The following is an 18,445-nucleotide window of genomic DNA, read 5'->3' as shown; positions in this document are numbered from 1 at the left end:
GGTTTTAACTGACATCATATGATATATGTGTTCATACTAAGTAGAGCAAAAATATTTAAGCTGATAGTATTGTAATGATTTCCAAAGTGCATATTGAGTAAATATTAGTTGTCTTAATACCCTGGGTATTAAAATTTAAGACTTCTAACTGCTTATCATGTTCCATTTAAGAAATAATCTACAATGCTGTTTGCAAGGCTTTTGTTCCATTGTCTTCCAAAAAAAAAATTCAGTATCATAGGCAGAAAAATAATGTTTCAGGTAATAGAGTATATCACTGCATACAAATCCATTCTTACTTCAATCAAAAAAGAATATGATGGCTTTATTGAGACAGTGAAGGAAGGCCAAAGAGCTGCATTTTGTCTTCATGGAAAACTTAAAGCTTTGGCAGCAGAGCCCACAGCATTGGTGTATCACAGGAAAAGAACAATCCAACTTGAAGCAAAGTAAGTATATTAGTAAGTAGCCCAAAAGGTGATGATTGTTACTTGGTTATATTACCTAGTCAGTGTATCTATAAACAGTGGTTCTTAGCCCTCCAGAATCCTAAGCATTGTAAATAGTAAGAAATTCTCAACTAGATCTATAGTGAAATTGTCAAAAATAAGGAGATCCTACAGGTAGTTACAGCAAGAAGCAACAACTTCCTTACCTTCCCATCTGTGTTGTAGCATATATCAGAATTTCATTCCTTTTTAAGTTTCAATAATATTCCATTGTATGAATATACCACATTTTGTTTATCTGTTTTTCTATTTATGGATACTTGGGTTGTTTCTACCTCTGTGGCTATTGTGAATAGTGCCTCTATGAACATTCATGTGTAAGTATCTGAGTCCTTGCCTTCAATTCTTTTTTTTTTTTTTTAAGATTTTATGTATTTATTTCAATAGAGAGAATGTGAGTAGGGAGTGGGGAGAAAATGAATCTCAAGCTGACTCTTCTGATCACAGAGCCTGATACAGGCTCGATCCCTTGACCATGAGATATGACCTGAGCTGAGATCAAGAGTTGGATACTTAATCAACCAAGCCACCCAGGCGCCCCAAGAGTCTGTTTACTTTTAACATGCTCTTCTTCTGCAATCATAAGGTTTTTGGTTGAAAGGCAAAGGGTATTTTATTTCCACAGTCCCTCTTTCATGAATACTGCAGGTTCTTACTCTGAGCCATCTGTAGGGACCAGGAACTCTGTATTGTAATCAGATGTGGGCAACAGTTCTCTACTGACAAACTTGTTTTTAATTTGCCAGAAACTGACATTTATATACTGAATTTATTTTAATCTGTTATTTCCTCCCAGGGCCAACATATCAGTGATAAACTAGACAGTGAACTTCAAATGATGCTTAAAAGAAATTTATAGCAAGAGGTAGCTCTTGGTTTTTAAGATCCCCATTTCTGGAATAAGACAGTTTTATCACAAAGAGGTGCTATCCTTCCTCCAGCTCTAGGCTCAAAATTACTATCGAGGGCTGAATAATGGCCTCAAAGATATTGGGTCCTAATCCTGGAAACCTGGAATTGCTCCTTTACTTGGAGAAAGGGTCGTTATAGATGGTACTATTTTAAGGATCTTGAGATGGGGAGATTATCCTGGATTATTCAGGTGGGCTTTAAATACAATCACAAGTGTTTTTTTTTTTTAATTTTTAGTAAAAGGCGAAAGATTTATACGATCTGAAGAGAAACCAGAGTATTTTTTTTTTAATTTTTAAAAGATTTTATTTATTCATTTGACAGAGAAAGAGAGATCACAAGCAAACAGAGAGGCAGGCAGAAAGAGGGGGAAGCAGGCTCCCTGCTGAGCAGAGAGCCCGAAGTGGGGCTGTATCCCAGGGGCTCCATCCCAGGACCCTGGGACCATGACCCTGGGACCATGACCTGAGCTGAAGATAGATACTGCCTTAACCCACTGAGCCACCTAGGCGCCCCTCCATAGAGCTTCTGAGAGGAAGCATAACCCCTTGATTTTGTCCCAGTGATACTGGTTGTGGATTTCTGATCTCTGGAACTGTAGGAGAATAAATTTCTGTTGTTTTAAGCTACCAATAAGTTTTTGGCAATTTGTTATAGCAGCTACAGGAAGCTAGTATAATTACAAAAATAATTTTAATTACAAAGGTAACTTTCAACTATAGGGAATACATGTAGTACTTTATGGCCAGATTATTATGTTTAACACGTACGCATTTCCAGTAAGATTGTGAATTGTAGTGTAAGATTTTAATTGATGCTCTGAGAGAAAACCGTTCCTCACTTTTGAGTTTAGTTAATTTTTAATGGACATTGTTTCAGAAACTTAACACCTCAGTCCATAATGGTTCAAAATGATACTTAGCCAAGATAAAGTAATGATTTAACCTGTTTTACTTTAAATCTTATGATTAAATAACTAAACTATTTGAAAGAAATGTAAGAAAGCCTTTCTGTTTTTTCAGAATGAGGGTTATTGAAAATAATTCCTCAAAGATTCAATTGCAAATAGACAAAATGAAACAACTTAGGGCAGAATATGAGGCAAAAGAAGTAAGATATCATACTTTCTCCAAAGATCCTTCAAAACCTATTCCAGGTATGTATTTTGTTAAAAATGTTTGAAATCCCAACTGTTTTCAGTTATTACCTATCATACAAATCAGTTTACATGTGCTGCAGTGTGTGTTTCTGCAAGTGTACCAGGACTTTAGCCAGACTTCACGAACAACTTTAGCCTGGACTCCAGGTGGATATAAAGGAATGAGACAACTTCAACAACCTTGAAAAACTGAGAGAATTCCAGACTGGCCGGATTATATAAAGTATAAGGGAAGGACTGTTAGAGTTTGGTTCCTGCATCAATGTCGATGTTATCTGCAAACCTATTAGAAATGCAGATTCTGGCTCTGCAGCAGACTTACTGTGTCAGAAACTCCAGGGGTGGGAGTTGGGGTGGGGGAGTGGAGTGGAGCTCAGCAGTGTTTTAGCAAGGCCTTCATGTGGTTCTCAAGTTTGAGAATCCTTGCTATAATATATGAAAAACCTATACTGTATTAAGTTCTAGTGAATATTGTTGATTCCCATTGATGTCAGCATTCACTGGTTCTTTATCTTCAGCTAAGCCACATTTTAAGAAATTGGAATATATCCTGAAATTCCTCAGGATGTTGAGAAGTTTGTACGATGCGTGGATAGAAGAATTGCAGAAAAGGGAGACTTGGAGAATAGCTAACTGTATTCAGAACTTTTAAGGATTTCAACTAGTGTTTATGCAGAGGCAGAATCAGTAAGTGGAAATTTTAGGAAGTCAGATTTGGTTTCATTAGAAGACGCTCTGTCTTGAAAATAATGAACTGCTACATACCAGAGGATTTCAGGTTGGACGACCATCCTGCATTTGGTGGAAGCAGGGACTAGATTCACTTTCAAATATAAAATTATGAGAGTCAAAGTACAAATAAGGTACATATTAATAAGTAGAGAATAAGTCAAATTGATTAGATGCTGAGAGGATTCAGGGTAAGGGAATGATTAAAAACTGAGTAGGATTAATCCAGGGAGGTTTCTGGGAGAGAATTTTGATGTATGCCTTTAAAAACCAACAACTGGTCTGCATAGGAGAATCATTTCAAGTGTTGTGAATGGGTTGTTATGAATAATATGGGGGGGCGGACAATGAGGGATTGGGGACTGAGGGCTTGGCAGGTTTTATAGACTTTGCTTTGGAGGGAATAAATAGATTACCCTGGGGTTTGCCGTAGTAGGTTAATGGAATCGTTGGTTAGAAATCTTTGGACAAAAAGCCTGAATTGTTAGGCAGAAGCTTTTGGTGGAATTGACTAACAGTGGTATTTAAAGGTTGGAAAGGTGTGACAGTGAGGTTATTAAAACTTTTTAAGATGCAGGGGAGCCTGGGTGGCTCAGTCAGTTAAGCGTCCAACTCTTGAGTTCAAGACTTTACTTATTTATTTGACAGAGAGACAGAGAGAGAATACAAGCAGAGGGAGCGGCAGAGGGAGAAGGAGAAGCAGGCTTCCTGCTGAGTGGGAAGCCCAACATGGGCCTCGATTCCAGGACCCTGGGATCATGACCTGAGCCGAAGGCGGATACTTAACCCACTGGCCACCCAGGCAGCCTTTGACTTTTGATTTCATCTCTGGTCCTGATCTCAGAGTCTTGAGATCAAGCCTCAGATTGAACTACACACTGAGCATGGAGCCTGCTTAAGATTCTCTCTTCCTCTCCCCCTCCACAGCTTGTGCACAAACTCTCTCTCTCTCTCAAATATAAAAAATAAAAAGCTTAAAAAGAACTTTTCAAGATGCCAGGTTTTGGATAATCAGCCTTCATTGATGATATATTTAAAACTACTACATATTTAAAATTGTGTGCTAATTCTGTTCATGTTCAGTAAGTTATAAGTTCATGCTACCATTTCTTAATTATTTCTTAACATAGCAAACTGTGATCTGTTTTGCTAAGACTTGTCATTTGAGCACAAGAGTCCTAAACATGGTTTCATTTTTGACTTGTTTCCTTTTTCCCGTAGGCATGACTCTCCAAGAATCTGTCAATTTAGTTGCTCTCACTAAATACCTGAAACATCTTGAAGATAAATATGCTGAAATTAAACAGGCTATGTTGAAAAAATACGTACCAATTCAGAGGAAGGCAGAGTTAGATGAGGAAATGATTATGACATTAAAACGGAGAGATTTAGCTGAAAATTTGAACAAACAACTACAGTTTCGGTATGAAAATTGATTATATACTTTTTAAGTTTGAAGCTTTTATTTGTGTTTATTCTTTTACTCCACTATTTGATTTTAGGTTCGGTATATTGATTTTTTTTTTTTTTTTTACCTTTGTAGTCATCAGAGACTGCAGATTATTTCAAATGCATTTATTTCCTGGATAAAATCTGATATGAGCAGCTCATTTGAAGACTTTGTAGAGCATATTCAGAAAACTAAAAGTTTACCTGGTAATTTATCTATATTTTTAAATTACCACAAATAATGGAAAACATCATTTTTCCCTCCAGAAAGCAGAAGAGTGAGGATTTTCCTAGGCTGAGTTTAAAAAAATTAAAAAAAAAAAAAGTATTTCTGTTTTGTCTCTATTACCCTATGAGCTTCTTCCTTAAACAGCTAAGAGATAATTGGTAAATAAATAGTAGATGTGGTAAGCCAAAGAGAGTATACCTAAAACTGTACCTGAAAATACTCGAGATACAAACAGGGAGGCCACTCAGTTTAGGAAGAGATTGGTGCTTTTAGAAACCATAGCATTAAGTTGTTTATTAATTAAACATGTATATATTTATTATTTTCTACTGATTGATAATCTTAAATATTCTGTGGTGCTTTTTAGTAATTATAGGTGATGAAGGCATTGTTGAAGAACTGCTTGAAGACGATCCAGGCAAGGCAAAAGGAGCTGAAATTTTGCTTTGCTACATTGAAAGGCAAATATTTGAAAAGCTTTGATTTTCCTTGTTAAAGTGTTACCACATTTATTTAATATTTATTTAAATATTAAGTAAATATTTAATATTTATTACATGTTTAGCATTTGTTTAGCATCTTGGTGAGCTATAGTCTCTAGATTTTGCATTTTTACAATTTTAGTCTAGCAAACAAATTGGAAAATAAACCAGAATTTTAAAAAATAGATTCTTTGTGTGGAAAATAGTAGATGGGTAGTCCAGAAGATTTTTCAGAGGATATATATTTAACTTTTATTTATATAATATATTTGCATTTCCTAGCCATTAGCCTGATGTTATGAAATGTTTTAGAGAATGTCTTCTTGAGTCAGATTATCCTAATTCAGTCATTTTTTTCTCATTTCTCCCTAATGTTTAAGTTACTATATATAGTGTATGATAGAGGCTTACAAAGACCCAAGACTGTTCTTTAAGAGTTAATTTATAGCTGTGAGTCCAAAATGTAAAGAATATATGTGATATTCCTAGTCATATGTTAAATACTTTTTAATTGTGGATTGTCTTACTGATACAGTACAAAAAGGGGCAAAGGTCATTTTGGGGTGGCACCAAAGCCTGTGCTATTTCCTTACACTGTCTGCATCTCCAAGTTTATCAGGTTTAGATATGAGAGTAAAAGCCTTGTCGAGATGAAAAGTTTTATGTATTTTGCTTATTAGTATTATTTTGATGTTTTTCTCCTCTAGGGTGTCAAATTCATTTGTAACACTGTAAATCCTGTTTGCCATAGTTTTATTAATTATGGGTAAGGGCTGATTTGAAGACATTCTGCCCTAGTAAGAGGAGTAGAGGCTTATTATTTTTTTTTCTTGTGTTAGTCTTGTTATTAATTAGGAGTCTGATGTCTGGCAGAGTGACATAGGCTTCTGAATGCCAAGGACACCTCTTGATCTTCAACTCCACGTTCTTGGTGTTTCAATTACTGTTTCCCATAGGCTGAGTCTCTAAGCAGATTGCCCTCCTTTCGCCTGATATCCCTTTTCATCTGCAGACGATATGTGAGAAAAAAATCTAAGCTCATTGTGAATTCAGTTCAAGTTCTTTCCATTTTCTATGTCTTGTCATAATTACTATAGGAAAAAAGTACAGGGTAAGGTTCAGTCTTCTGTCAGGTGAGAGTTTTATTCTGAGGATACAAAAAAATGACAGAATATTAAAGAAAGAGTGAAGAAACATCTTCTTGAATAAATGAATCTAGATTTGATTTTTCTATATTACTGTATTTAGTCTGCTTTAGACAATTCTAATTAGTTTCCTTTTTTGTGTGTACTATCATAATGCATAACAAAATGGAACGTCTGTAGGTTCAGTGAATTAATGTCGCTTGGTGAATATGAAAAGGCGGCTTGTTTTGCAGCAAACAGTCCTAGAAGAATTCTTCAAAACATTGGGACAGTGAATAAATTTAAGGGTAAGCTTTTTTCTCTGAACCTTATGTATGTATGCAGATTGTACTTTTTTTTTCCTGATAGAATGGAAAGAGTATTGGAAGTAGGAGACTAAAGATCTAGGCTCTACCCCATCCCTGCTATTTACTCAGTTTCTTTAGCTGTCACATTGAGGGATTTGATTTGGTTTTCTACATTAAATGAGGAAATATTTCAAAGCATAAAGATAAGTGTGGAGAGACATACAACAGCCATGTACTTACTATCAGGATTCAGTAGATGTCAACATTTTGTCAAATTTGTTCTACTTCCTTTTAAAACAGCTTTGTTGTTTTAAGTTGACATACATGTAAAAAGTGTATGTATGTACACAATCTGATAAATTTTGGCATTTGTGTCACCCAAAAGTTCCCTCCTTGCCCTCAGTGATCCTTCTCTCTGACTCTTCCTCACCCTTCCCATCTTCCTCTCTCCCACAACTTCCTCTCAGGGGCAACCATAGTCTAATTTCTGTCACTTTAAAGCTAACATTAGGGGCGCCTGGGTGGCTCAGTGGGTTAAGGCCTCTGCTTTCGGCTCGGGTCGTGGTCCCGGGGTCCTGGGATCGAGCCCCACGTGGGGCTCTCTGCTCGGCAGGGAGTCTGCTTCCCTTCCTCTCTCTGCCTGCCTCTCTCTGCCTGCCTCTCTGCCTACTTGTGATCAATCTGTCAAATAAATAGGTAAAATCTTTAATAAAAAAAAAATAAATAAAGCTAACATTAGTTAGCTTTTCCTAGACTTTTACCTAAATAGTATGTAGTTTTTTTTGACTGACTTCTTGCACTCAGGATCATTATTTTGAAATTCATACATGTGTTGCATCTATCAGTATTTCATTCTTTTTTATTGTTGAGTAGTATTCCATGGTATGAATAAAAATCCTTTATCAGATACATGATTTAAAAATATTTTCTCCCAGTCTGTGGCTTGTCTGTTCATTCTCTTTGAGTATCTAGGAGAAGTTTTAAATTTTGTTGAAGTCCAATTTGTGAACTTGTTTTTCTTTTATGGATTGTAACTTTAGTGTTATACATAAGAAATCTGTTTCTAATCTGCTGATTTTTACTCCAATGATTATGATTATGACTTTTTGGTAAGGATTTTATAGTTTTAGGTTTACATTTAAGTCTCTGATTCATTTTGAGTTAATTTTGATATGTGGTGCGAGGTATGAGTTAAGGCATTTTTTTGCTGGTAGCTATCCAATTGTTCCATGATAGTTTATTAAAAGGACTTTCTCCACATAATTGCCATTGTTGAAAATAAGTTGTTCTTATATTTTTAGGTCTCTTCTCTTTCTCTGATCTGTTTATCTTGATGCTAATACTACACTGTCTTGATTATTGTTGCTTTATAGTAAGTGTTGACTTATTATAAAGTCAATAGAGTGTTAGACTTCAAACTCTGTTTTTCTTTATCAAGTTTAATTTGGCTATTCTGAGTCTTTCATATTTCTGTTAAAATTTTTAGAATCAGATTGTAAATTTCAATAAGAAATTCTGTTCAGGATTAGATATTGAACAACATTGGATATTTGGTCCAATGAACCCATAAACATGGTATATCTACATTTATTTGGGTCTTTAAAATTTTCTTTCAGCAGTGTTTTGTAGTTTTAATTTTTCAGGTTGTTTTTTTTTTACATTGAAAAATTTAGTATTTTGCTTAAAAATTTTCAGACATCTTACAAATACCCAGGAACTCTTCCCTTGGATGTGTTCTGAAATTGGTGAAGTTAAAAGTGGTATTAGTATATCCCTAAGGTTTTTTTTTTTCTTCTCCCCTTGACTGATCTGCTTAAAGTAGGGAACATAAGTTTTAATAAAAGTCAAAGCATGCAATTAAGACATGCTTAAATAGGTATAATTACCAGTGAAATAGGAAAACAGCCAACTTTTATTACTTTTCTAGGTATGTGAATCTTATTCTGAGAAATTCACCAGTATTAGGTGATATTTAATTGTTGTCTAGATAGTTGTTGTCTAAATAGTTTTATTTTAAAACTAAACTGCATTTTTAAGAACTGAGAGGCTCAGAAATAAATACAGAGGTATAAGTAAAGGAGGAATATACTCAGTGGAGGTTACAGGTACAGATAATTTTTCATATTATTTTCATTTTATGTGGAAATTTTTGATGTCAAATATATACAGCCTGTTTTTGATTAGTTTTCCCTCCAAAGCCCTTTAAATTCAACAGTTTGAAAAAAAATGTGTTTTTTTAAAAGATTTTATTATTTATGTATGTGTCAGAGAGAGAGAGAAAAAACATATAAGTAGGCAGAGGCAGAGAGAGAAGCAGGAGCAAGGAGCTCCTTGCTGAGCAAGGAGCCTTATGTGGGACTCAATCCCAGGACCCTGGGATCATGACCTGAGCCCAATGCAGCGGCTTAACCAACTGAGCCACCCAGGTATCCCCCAAAAATGTTCTTTTACATTTATTTGAACATGAAAAATTTGTTGTCATATACATAATGCATATGAACATACATATTTACATACTTATAGAGATCATTTGTGAATTGTGGGTAAATGGCCTGTCTCATATTTTTGCATGCACAATTTTTGGTATTCTATCCTAGTGGATGTAATACAGAGTATAATCTTGTAGCTTTTATTCAGTGGACTCAAAGTCAAAAAACCATTCCAACAATTATTTATAATTAGATAACTGATTTCTTGTTCATGTTACCCTGCAGAAGTAGTCATACATCATGATTAATGACATTGTACCTTTGGGTGTTAAACTGTTAATTTTTATAAGTCTGAGTTTTAAATTGGTGTATATAAAAGTAGCCAAAGCCTAAAGAATGATGACATAAGAGGTTTCTACCACAGAGCATTTATAGTTTCATAAGGGACACAGAGCAAAGAGAAGTGATTTTTAATCTGTGTTTAGGTCTTGTACATCTTTTGTCAGCTTTATTTTTAAATATTTTATATTTATATTAAAATTTTTTATTTCAATTTCCAAAATTGTTTGTTAGTAGTATATAGAAATACAATTGATTATTATATATTGATCTTGTATTCTGTGGCCTCTTTAAACTTGTTTATTAATTCTAATACTTTTATTGTGTATTCCTAGAATTTCTACATAGCTAATTACATCATCTGCTAAGAAAGAGTTCCACCTTCTACTTTCCCATATGGATGTCTATTATTTCTTTTTCTTGCCTTATTTCAGTGGCTAGATCTTCCATTATAGTGTTGAATAGAAGTGATGAGAGCAGATATCATTGCTTTGTTTTTGATCATTAAGAATGATATGAACTGTAGATTTTTCGTAGATGCCCTTTATGAGGTTGATGAAATTCCCCTCTGTGATTGGTGAGAATTTTATCAGGGGTGAATGTTAGACTTGTCAAATACTTTTTCTGCTTTTATTGAGATGAAAATGTGGTGTTGTCTTTTAGCCTGTTAATGTAATTTATTGCCTTCCTGGGGAAAATTCCACAATTTAAAAATTAATTTATTATAATTACATAGCTATATAACCATTTTCATAACTTAATTTTAGAACATCTTTCATTCCAAAGATAAACCTTATACCCATTAATTCCTCATTCTCTACCCCCTTCTCCCTCTCTAAACCCTAGGTAACCACTAATCTACTTGCTATCTATATAGATTTGCCTATTCTGGACTTTTCATATAAATAGGATTGTGCAATGAAGTTGTTTTTTTGTTTTTTTTGTTTTTTTTTGTCACTGGCTTCCTTCACTTAGCATGATGTTTTTGAGGTTTATTCATGCTATAACATGACTGTTCCATTGTATGGATACAAAATGCATTTTGTTCATCCTTTTGCCAGTTGATAGTAATTTGGGTTGTTTTTACTTTTTGGCTATTATGAATAATGCAGCTATGGGCATTTGTATACAAGTTTTTATGTGGACATATGTTTTTATTTCTTTTGGGTAGATACCTAGGAGTGGAATTGCTGGGTTATATAGTAACTCTGTGTTAACACTTTGAGGAACTGCTGCTAAACTGTACTATTTTTCATTCCCACCAGCAATATGAGGATTCCAATTTCCTCACATCCTTACCAGCCCTTGTTAATGTCTTTCTTTTTGTTGTAGCCTTTCTAATCCATGTGAGATAATAATCTCATTGTGGATTGATTTATTTGTTTATTATTTTAAAAAAATTTAATTCCACTATAGTTAACCTACAGTGTTATATATTAATTTCAGGTATATAATGTAATAAATCAAAAATTCTGTATATTACTCAGTGCTCATCAAGGTGAGTGTTCTTTCATTGTGACTTTGATTTATGAATCCCTAATGACTAATAGTGTTGAGCATCTTCTCATGTGCCTATTGGCCATTTGTATATCTTTGGAGAAATGTCTATTATTTGCCCATTTTAAAATTATGTTATTTGTGTTTTTATTTATTATTCAGTTGTGAGAGTTCTTTTTATATCCTGGATAAAAATCTTGTATCAGACAGATGATGTGAAAATATTTTCTTCCAATCTGTGGGGTATTTTTTTCTTCTTCTTCTTTTAGTAATCTGTACATTCAAGGAGAGGCTCAAACTCACAATTCCAAGATCAAGAGTCACATGTTCTTCTGACTTAAACAGGTTCCCCTCTTTTCACTTTCTTGATGGTGTTGTTTTGTTTTGTTTTGTTTTGTTTTGTTTTTAAGTAGGCTCTGTGTCCAGCATGGAACCCAGTGCAGGGCTTGAACTCATGACCATGAGATAAAGATTTGAGCCAAGATCAAGAGTTTGACACTTAACTGACTGAGCCACCCAGGTGCCCCTTGATGGTGGTTTTTGAAGCACACAAGTTTTAATTTTGTTGAAGACTAATTTACCCATCTTTTAATTTATAGCTGTGCTTTTGATGTTATATTTAAGAAGTCTTTGCCTAACTTAAGATCCTGTATTTCCTTCTAAGAGTTTTGTATGTTTAGGTCTGTGATCTACTTTGAGTTAATTTTTGTGTATGGTGTAAGATAGTGATCCAAATTGATTCTTTTGCCTGTAGATATCTAGTTATCCTGGCACCATTTGTTGAAAAGATTGTTTTTTATCCATTGAATTGTTTTGGCCCCTTTGTCCAAAATCAATTGACTATAAATGTTTAGAGTTTATTTCTGGACTCTTAATTCTATTATATTTCCCTAGATATCTGTCCTATGTCAGTATCATACAATTTTGATTACTATAGCTTTGTAGTAAGGTTTGAAATTAGGAGCATGACACCATTTTTCTCTTGATTAGTATTAGCATTGTATGTCTTTTCCCATATTCTTACTTTGGATCTATTTGTGTCTTTGCATTTAAAGTCATTGTCTTCTACATGCATCCTAATGCCTCATGTTGATAGCAACAATTGCCAAACTATGGAAAGAGCCAAATGTCCATTGGATAAAGAAAATATCTATATCTATCTATATGTTTGTGTGTGTGTGTGTGTGTATCTACTATATACATACATATATATACAATGGAATATTACTCAGCCATCAAAAGAGTGAAATCTTGCCATTTGCAACGACATGGATGGAACTAGAGTGTATTATGTTAAGTGAAATAAGTCAGTCAGAGAAAGACCAATACCACATTATTTCACTCATGTGGAATTTAAGAAGCAAAGCAGATGAACATAGGGGAAAGGGGGAGAAAAAAGAAGCAAACCATAAGAGACTTTTAACTATTGAGAATAAACTGAGAATAGGCCAGGAAAATGGACTAAATGGGTGATGGGTTTTAAGGAGGGTGCTTGTTGTGATGAGTACTGGGTGTTATTATATGTTAGTGATTAATCACTAAATTCTATACCTGAAACCAATTTTACCATATATATTAACTAACTAGACTTTAAATAAAAACTTAAAATTAAAAATAAATAAAGTCAGTGTCTTCTAAGAAACAGATACTGTGATTCTGCAGTTTTTGTGTTTTTTTTTGTTTTTTTTGTTTTTTGGGTTGAAGATTTTATTTATTTATTTATTTGACATCCTACTTTTTTATACACTCTGACAATCTCTGCCTTTCAGTTGGAGTGTTTAGATCACTTACATTTAATGTGATTGTTGACATGGTTGCATTTTGTTTGTTCTCTCTCTTTCTTATCTCTTCTTTGTTACCACTCCCCCCTACTTTTTCTGCCCTCTTTTGGATTAGTTGAAATTTTTCATGATTCCATTTTTCTCCTTTGCTGATTATGAGCTGTAACTCCTTGTTGTCTTATTTTGGTTGTTGCTTTAGGGTTTGTAATTTCTATCTTTAACTTATCACATTCTACGCTCAGGTGATATTCTACCACTTGATGTACTATATAAAAATAATATGCTTCTAAATACTTTTATTTGTTGTGTATACCGTTTCTGGTTTTCATTTCATGTAGATTCATATTTCCATCAGGTATTATTTTCCTTCTGGCTGAAAGACTACCTTTATTATTTTTTATAGTGCAGGTCTGCCGGTGGTATATTCCTTCAGCTTTTACAATTTCCATGTGAAGGTTCTGAGGGAGATTATATTCTATATTTCTCTCCTAGCTTCTAGGTGGCTGTCAACAATTTTTGGCATTCATTGGCTTGTAGACACATCACTCCAGTCTCTGCCTCTCTTTTTACAAAGCATGTAATACTTAGTCATTAAATGTAATGTTTAATCCTAAGCATTAGTTATAAGTTATAAGCATGTAATTTTACATGTTTAAGCATATAATCTAAAATTATAAGGATGTAATTGTAGATTGAAATTTTTTGAAGATGCGAAGAGATGAAAATAATATGAAGAAAAAGCAAACTGTTATTTACTTAAAGTGTTCAACTCAAAAACTTTTCTTCTCTCTATAGCTGTTGGAAAGATTAGAGGCAAGCCTTTTCCATTACTCTTATTTTTTGAGGCCATCTTTAGTACAAGTCATGCATATAGACGTCCTATTAATGCAGAACTAACCCTGGAAGGAATCAAATGTGGATTATCTGAAAAACGTTTAGATTTAGTTATCAATTGGGTCACCCAGGAAAGGTAAGCAAAGTAAAGTTTTTAACTTAATTTTGATAGTTGGTTATTAAAGTTATTTATTCTCAAGATTTCAATAGTTTTTTTAATTAGTACAGTCTTTGAATATTTATCTCAGGTCACTGCTGCATTAATTGGTCAGAAAAGATTTACTAAGCATTCAAGCAGTGATGAGGCCTAGTCACAATGGGCCCAGATCAGGAGTTGAGTAATGGCAATTCACAGATGATTCATGACCACTTTATGGTGGATAGAAGTTGATTAGTAAGGATAGAAAAGGATAAATCAGTGTCATGCTACTTAGAGGGATAAGGCAGGGACCTGGATCCAGACAGATTGTGGGTACAAGTAAAGAATAAACCTAGAGAAAACTTAGAAGCAGGATGGATGTGGACCAAAGTAACATTTAGAACATACAAACCAGTAAGAATAGATAGGAGATGACTTCTTGGAATTAGGTTTCAGTACAGATTGGCAGATTGTACTAGAGCCCCCTTAGGTTAGATTCCCTAGTACTAAAGCCTTAGACACGGATTTGAGTGTACATTGTTGATAGAGGGATGGCTTCTCAAAAAACAAAACAAAACAAAAAAACATGTTTAAGGGAGTGAGTGAAGCAGAATAAAGATGTGTGTGTGTGTATGTGTGTGTGTGTGTGTTTGCGAAGCTAGGAAAGGATGTGTTCTCAGGCAAGTTTTACCCTTGGTCTTATTTATAGAGACTCTGGAGCATAAACCACACCACAAAGCTGTCCCCCTCGAGGCAGAGGGGCCAGCCTTTTGTACCTCTCTGTTGGAACTATGAGCTGCCTGGTTGAGGCATGCTAGCGAAGGGCAATTTGCTATAGAAAGGAGGGACCTGTAAGCCACTGGCAGCCAATACTCAGAGCAGCTGGGGAAGGAGGATCCAGGCAGGACATTAAAACAGCATTTATTACAGTCAGCCATTTGCACAGCACCTATGTATCTTCTTCTTACCTTAACTTCACTCTATCTAGGCACAACTTCTCCAGGACTTTGTGGGTATAATTCTGGGGGAATCTTAGAACAGGTGGGTTAGTGGGATATACTATAGCTCCTGTCATGATAATGGATCCTAGGGTTGTAATTTGTTTTTTACAACTTTATTGATACATAATTTGCATACAATATTTGATACATATTTCAAATGTACAATTTGATGAGTTTTTGTAAAATGGCATTGTAGAGATGTAAATGACATATAATAAACTGCACATATTTGTAGTATACAGTTTGACAAGTTTTGACATATGTATATACCCATGCAATCATCACCACAGCTGAGATAATCAATCTCATTCTATCCCCATTCTGTCTCCAAGTAACCACTGATCTACTTTCTGTCATAATAGATGAGGTTTCATTTTTCTAGAATTTTATAAAAATGGAATTATATATTATGTATTATTTTTTCTTCTTGGTCTGGCTCTTTCACTGATAGTTATTTTGGGATTCATTCATATTAATTATTACTTATCTTTCTCCTATGTCCATTTTATATTCTTCTTACTCTTACACTTCTGTTGGTCTTGATGGTTTGTCTGGTAGGATGACTGTGGTTGCATGCCTTTATCAAACTATGATTGTTGATACCCACTAACAGTTTTCATTTGGCATGGGACTATGCAGAGATATCCCAGTAGATTATCTGCCACCTATAACAAGCTACTACATACTATTAAAAAGAATAGTCTTCTATTTTTCTGGGTCCTGCTAAAGTTGGAGTGTCTACCCAGGGAACACCAATGACTAGAACTAGAGAGCTGCTCATCATGAACTGGATTCTGACAGGCTCACCAAGTCATGAGGTCAGGTGGGCTCAAAGAGTCCAACTAAAATTAGGTACAATCAGGATCATGCTCAAGCAGATCCAGAGTATACAGGTTAACTTCAGAAGTAGATGGCCCAGAACCCATGTCAACTACCACCAACTGGCTGACAGTACTTCCACAGCTCACACCTATGGCCTCATGCTGGGGTGGGGTGACCTAAGACCAGCAGACAAGGAAGAAAAAACCCAAACTTGGTTCATGGATGGTTCAGGTTGTGTCTCGGTGATGCCAGCTTTTCCCTCCATCCTTTGAAGATGGAGTAATATGCTTCAGGAAGAAATGCACTCTTTAAAATAGTGAAAATTATATGGTGTATCCCCGGTAGGTGGAATACTTGGGTCTGGGAGGTAAAAGAGTGGCTCTACACAGCTATCAGTGCCCAGTTGGAGAATGTATTAATTAAAATTTTCCAGAGAAACAGAATAAATAGAATATATATATATATATATGTATATATATATATACATATAAAATTATATATATATACACGAAGAAATGGGCTTGTGCAATTATGGAGGCTGGTAAATCCCAAGATCTGCAGTCAGCAAGCTAGAGACCCAAGAGAGGCCTTAACACTTACCAATGGTGTTAAGTTTCAGGCTGCTCAAGACTCAAGGAAAGCCAATGTTTCTGTTTTAGTCCAAAGGTTGGAAAAGACTGATGTCACAGTTAAGCAGTCAAGCAGGAAGAGTTCCGTCTTATTTGAAAGAGGGTCAGCCTTTTTGTACCATTCAGGCCTTCAACTGATTGGATGAGAGCCATCCACATTCACAACAATCTGCTTTATTCAGTCTACTGATCATTTTCTTTCAAATACATCCTCACTGACTCACAGAATAATATTTGACTAAATATCTGGGCACTCTAGGAGCCAGTCAAGGTGACACATAAAATTAACCATCACAGGGAGTTTGTGTTTTCTATTCCTGCAGCTTGAGGTTCTGTGAGCATGATGGATTTTGATTATCATGAGAAGGGAAGATTGTTGTTACATAACAGAGAAGAGAGGAAGATGTTTGGCTCTCAGGTTCCCACTTCCCTTAAAGAGAACATGATCATTAGATCCGAGTGCTTGTCATTCACTGATAGACAAATCGAGAAGTAGTGTAAGGGGAGAAGAGAGAAGGGATGGAGAAGGGCAAACTGTCGAGCAAGGATGTGAACTCAGGTAAAGTCTAGTAATAGATAGCATTACAGGGAGAGCACTACAGAACCTAAACCATACCAGAGTTGTTTCTTCTTGAATTATGGGACTGGCCTTTTCTATGCTTTCTTAGTCAGTCATCTGTTCTTAACTACTGGGGGTTATAATTTTCTGGACGGGGTAGCTCCAGTCAGCTGAGGGCAATTCTTTGGGAAAGTAGAGAGCTGTGAGCTGTTAACAGTCAGCTGGGAAGAGTCACTGGTCCAGCAGAGAGGACTAAAAGAGTGTGTGCCTGCTTATGAAGATCAAGCGGTTCTTGTTGAGTCTGTGTGGACATAGGTTGGGCTGTGAGTGCTAGAATGCAGAATGAGGAAAGGCCTCCCTGTCGTCTGTCTAGTAGCCATGGCCTGCTTATTTTGCAGTGTAAGGGCTATGCTTCCTTGGCTCTGGGTGCATAGGGACATAGGATACATATTATAGAGTAGTTACAGTTTTCACCTATCATAAGGAGGATAGATGGACTAATGTAAACACTCCCTAAATAATAGATTCATGATTTAGAAATGTCCTAGACATAAAAATGGCAAGTACTACTGCCTCCTTGTGCCCATTCCAAATTCACCATTTCCCCTTGCATGATGCTGGAGAATCCCAGACTTTACTGGATTGGTGGCACTGTTGTTTACCAGTGCAGGGGATCTTTTTTCCACACCTCGTAAACAGCTTCACTTCCTGTTCACATAATAGTTAATTCTGCTTTAGGAAACTTCTCCATACATATACCCTACCTCCCTGCTTTGCCTCTTTCTTGTTCCACCTGGTCATACCTTCCACACCCTCCACAAAATGTACTTATCAGGGAGGCCTGTTGATGGCTCAGACATGAGAATACCATTAAAAAGTGCGTGTTTGTTATCACCTGTGATCAGTGCAGAGAAATTTCAGACAAGATTGATTTCCCTAGGTATACTGATGGTTCTTGGCTGATTATTCCTGTAGTGGTAAGAATTTAAATTCTTATACAATTCACTCAGTGCATAAATTTGGAAAATACCACCACTTTTAAGGATCCTGAGATGCTCTAACAGGATACTAAAGGTAATTCACATTCTTTATTCTTAACCTCTGATCTCTGGTCTCTGACTCTGATGACCTGGCCTCCACCATATGGCGACCTTAAAAAGTTCTGTGGTTCTTTCTTTGAAGCCCTACACAGAGCCAGGCTTGGCTCTCTTAGTCTTTCTTACCTGAGGAAAGTCCGATCACTTGACACATAACCTAAACTTAAGAAATGATGCTGTACTGGCTTTAGGTCTCTAAATTGCAGACACTGCTCCTAGAAGTGGAAAAATATCCTCTGACAGGTTAACTTTACAAACTGAACCCTACAAAAAAACCCAGTAAATAAATATCATGCATAGATTTAGTGATTATATGTTAACTTTATTTTAGCTTAAAAATCTACAGTCTGGGGGCGCCTGGGTGGCTCAGTTGGTTGGACGACTGCCTTCGGCTCGGGTCATGATCCTGAAGTCCTG

General features: G+C 35.5%; 1 protein-coding gene across 4 annotated transcripts in view; it reads left to right on the top strand.

Moving 5' to 3' along the window:
- The window catches only part of CLHC1 (clathrin heavy chain linker domain containing 1), a 39,601-nt gene that overhangs the window by 11,410 nt on the left and 9,746 nt on the right, over positions 1–18,445 (top strand). For 2 of the 4 annotated variants that reach the window (XM_059187683.1, XM_059187684.1), the window contains 7 exons: positions 262–449; positions 2,444–2,577; positions 4,531–4,732; positions 4,853–4,965; positions 5,355–5,448; positions 6,795–6,901; positions 13,743–13,917. In XM_059187683.1, the coding sequence (XP_059043666.1) occupies positions 262–449; positions 2,444–2,577; positions 4,531–4,732; positions 4,853–4,965; positions 5,355–5,448; positions 6,795–6,901; positions 13,743–13,917 (1,013 nt within the window). The remainder of the gene's footprint in view (positions 1–261; positions 450–2,443; positions 2,578–4,530; positions 4,733–4,852; positions 4,966–5,354; positions 5,449–6,794; positions 6,902–13,742; positions 13,918–18,445) is intronic. The other 2 variants (XM_059187685.1, XM_059187686.1) reach the window with 1 other exon arrangement.

This window comes from Mustela lutreola, chromosome 9, assembly GCF_030435805.1.
Source record: "Mustela lutreola isolate mMusLut2 chromosome 9, mMusLut2.pri, whole genome shotgun sequence".
NCBI lineage: Eukaryota > Metazoa > Chordata > Mammalia > Carnivora > Mustelidae > Mustela > Mustela lutreola.
The sequence above is the reverse complement of the archived record's forward strand: the minus strand, read 5'-3'. Positions and strand labels throughout refer to the sequence as shown.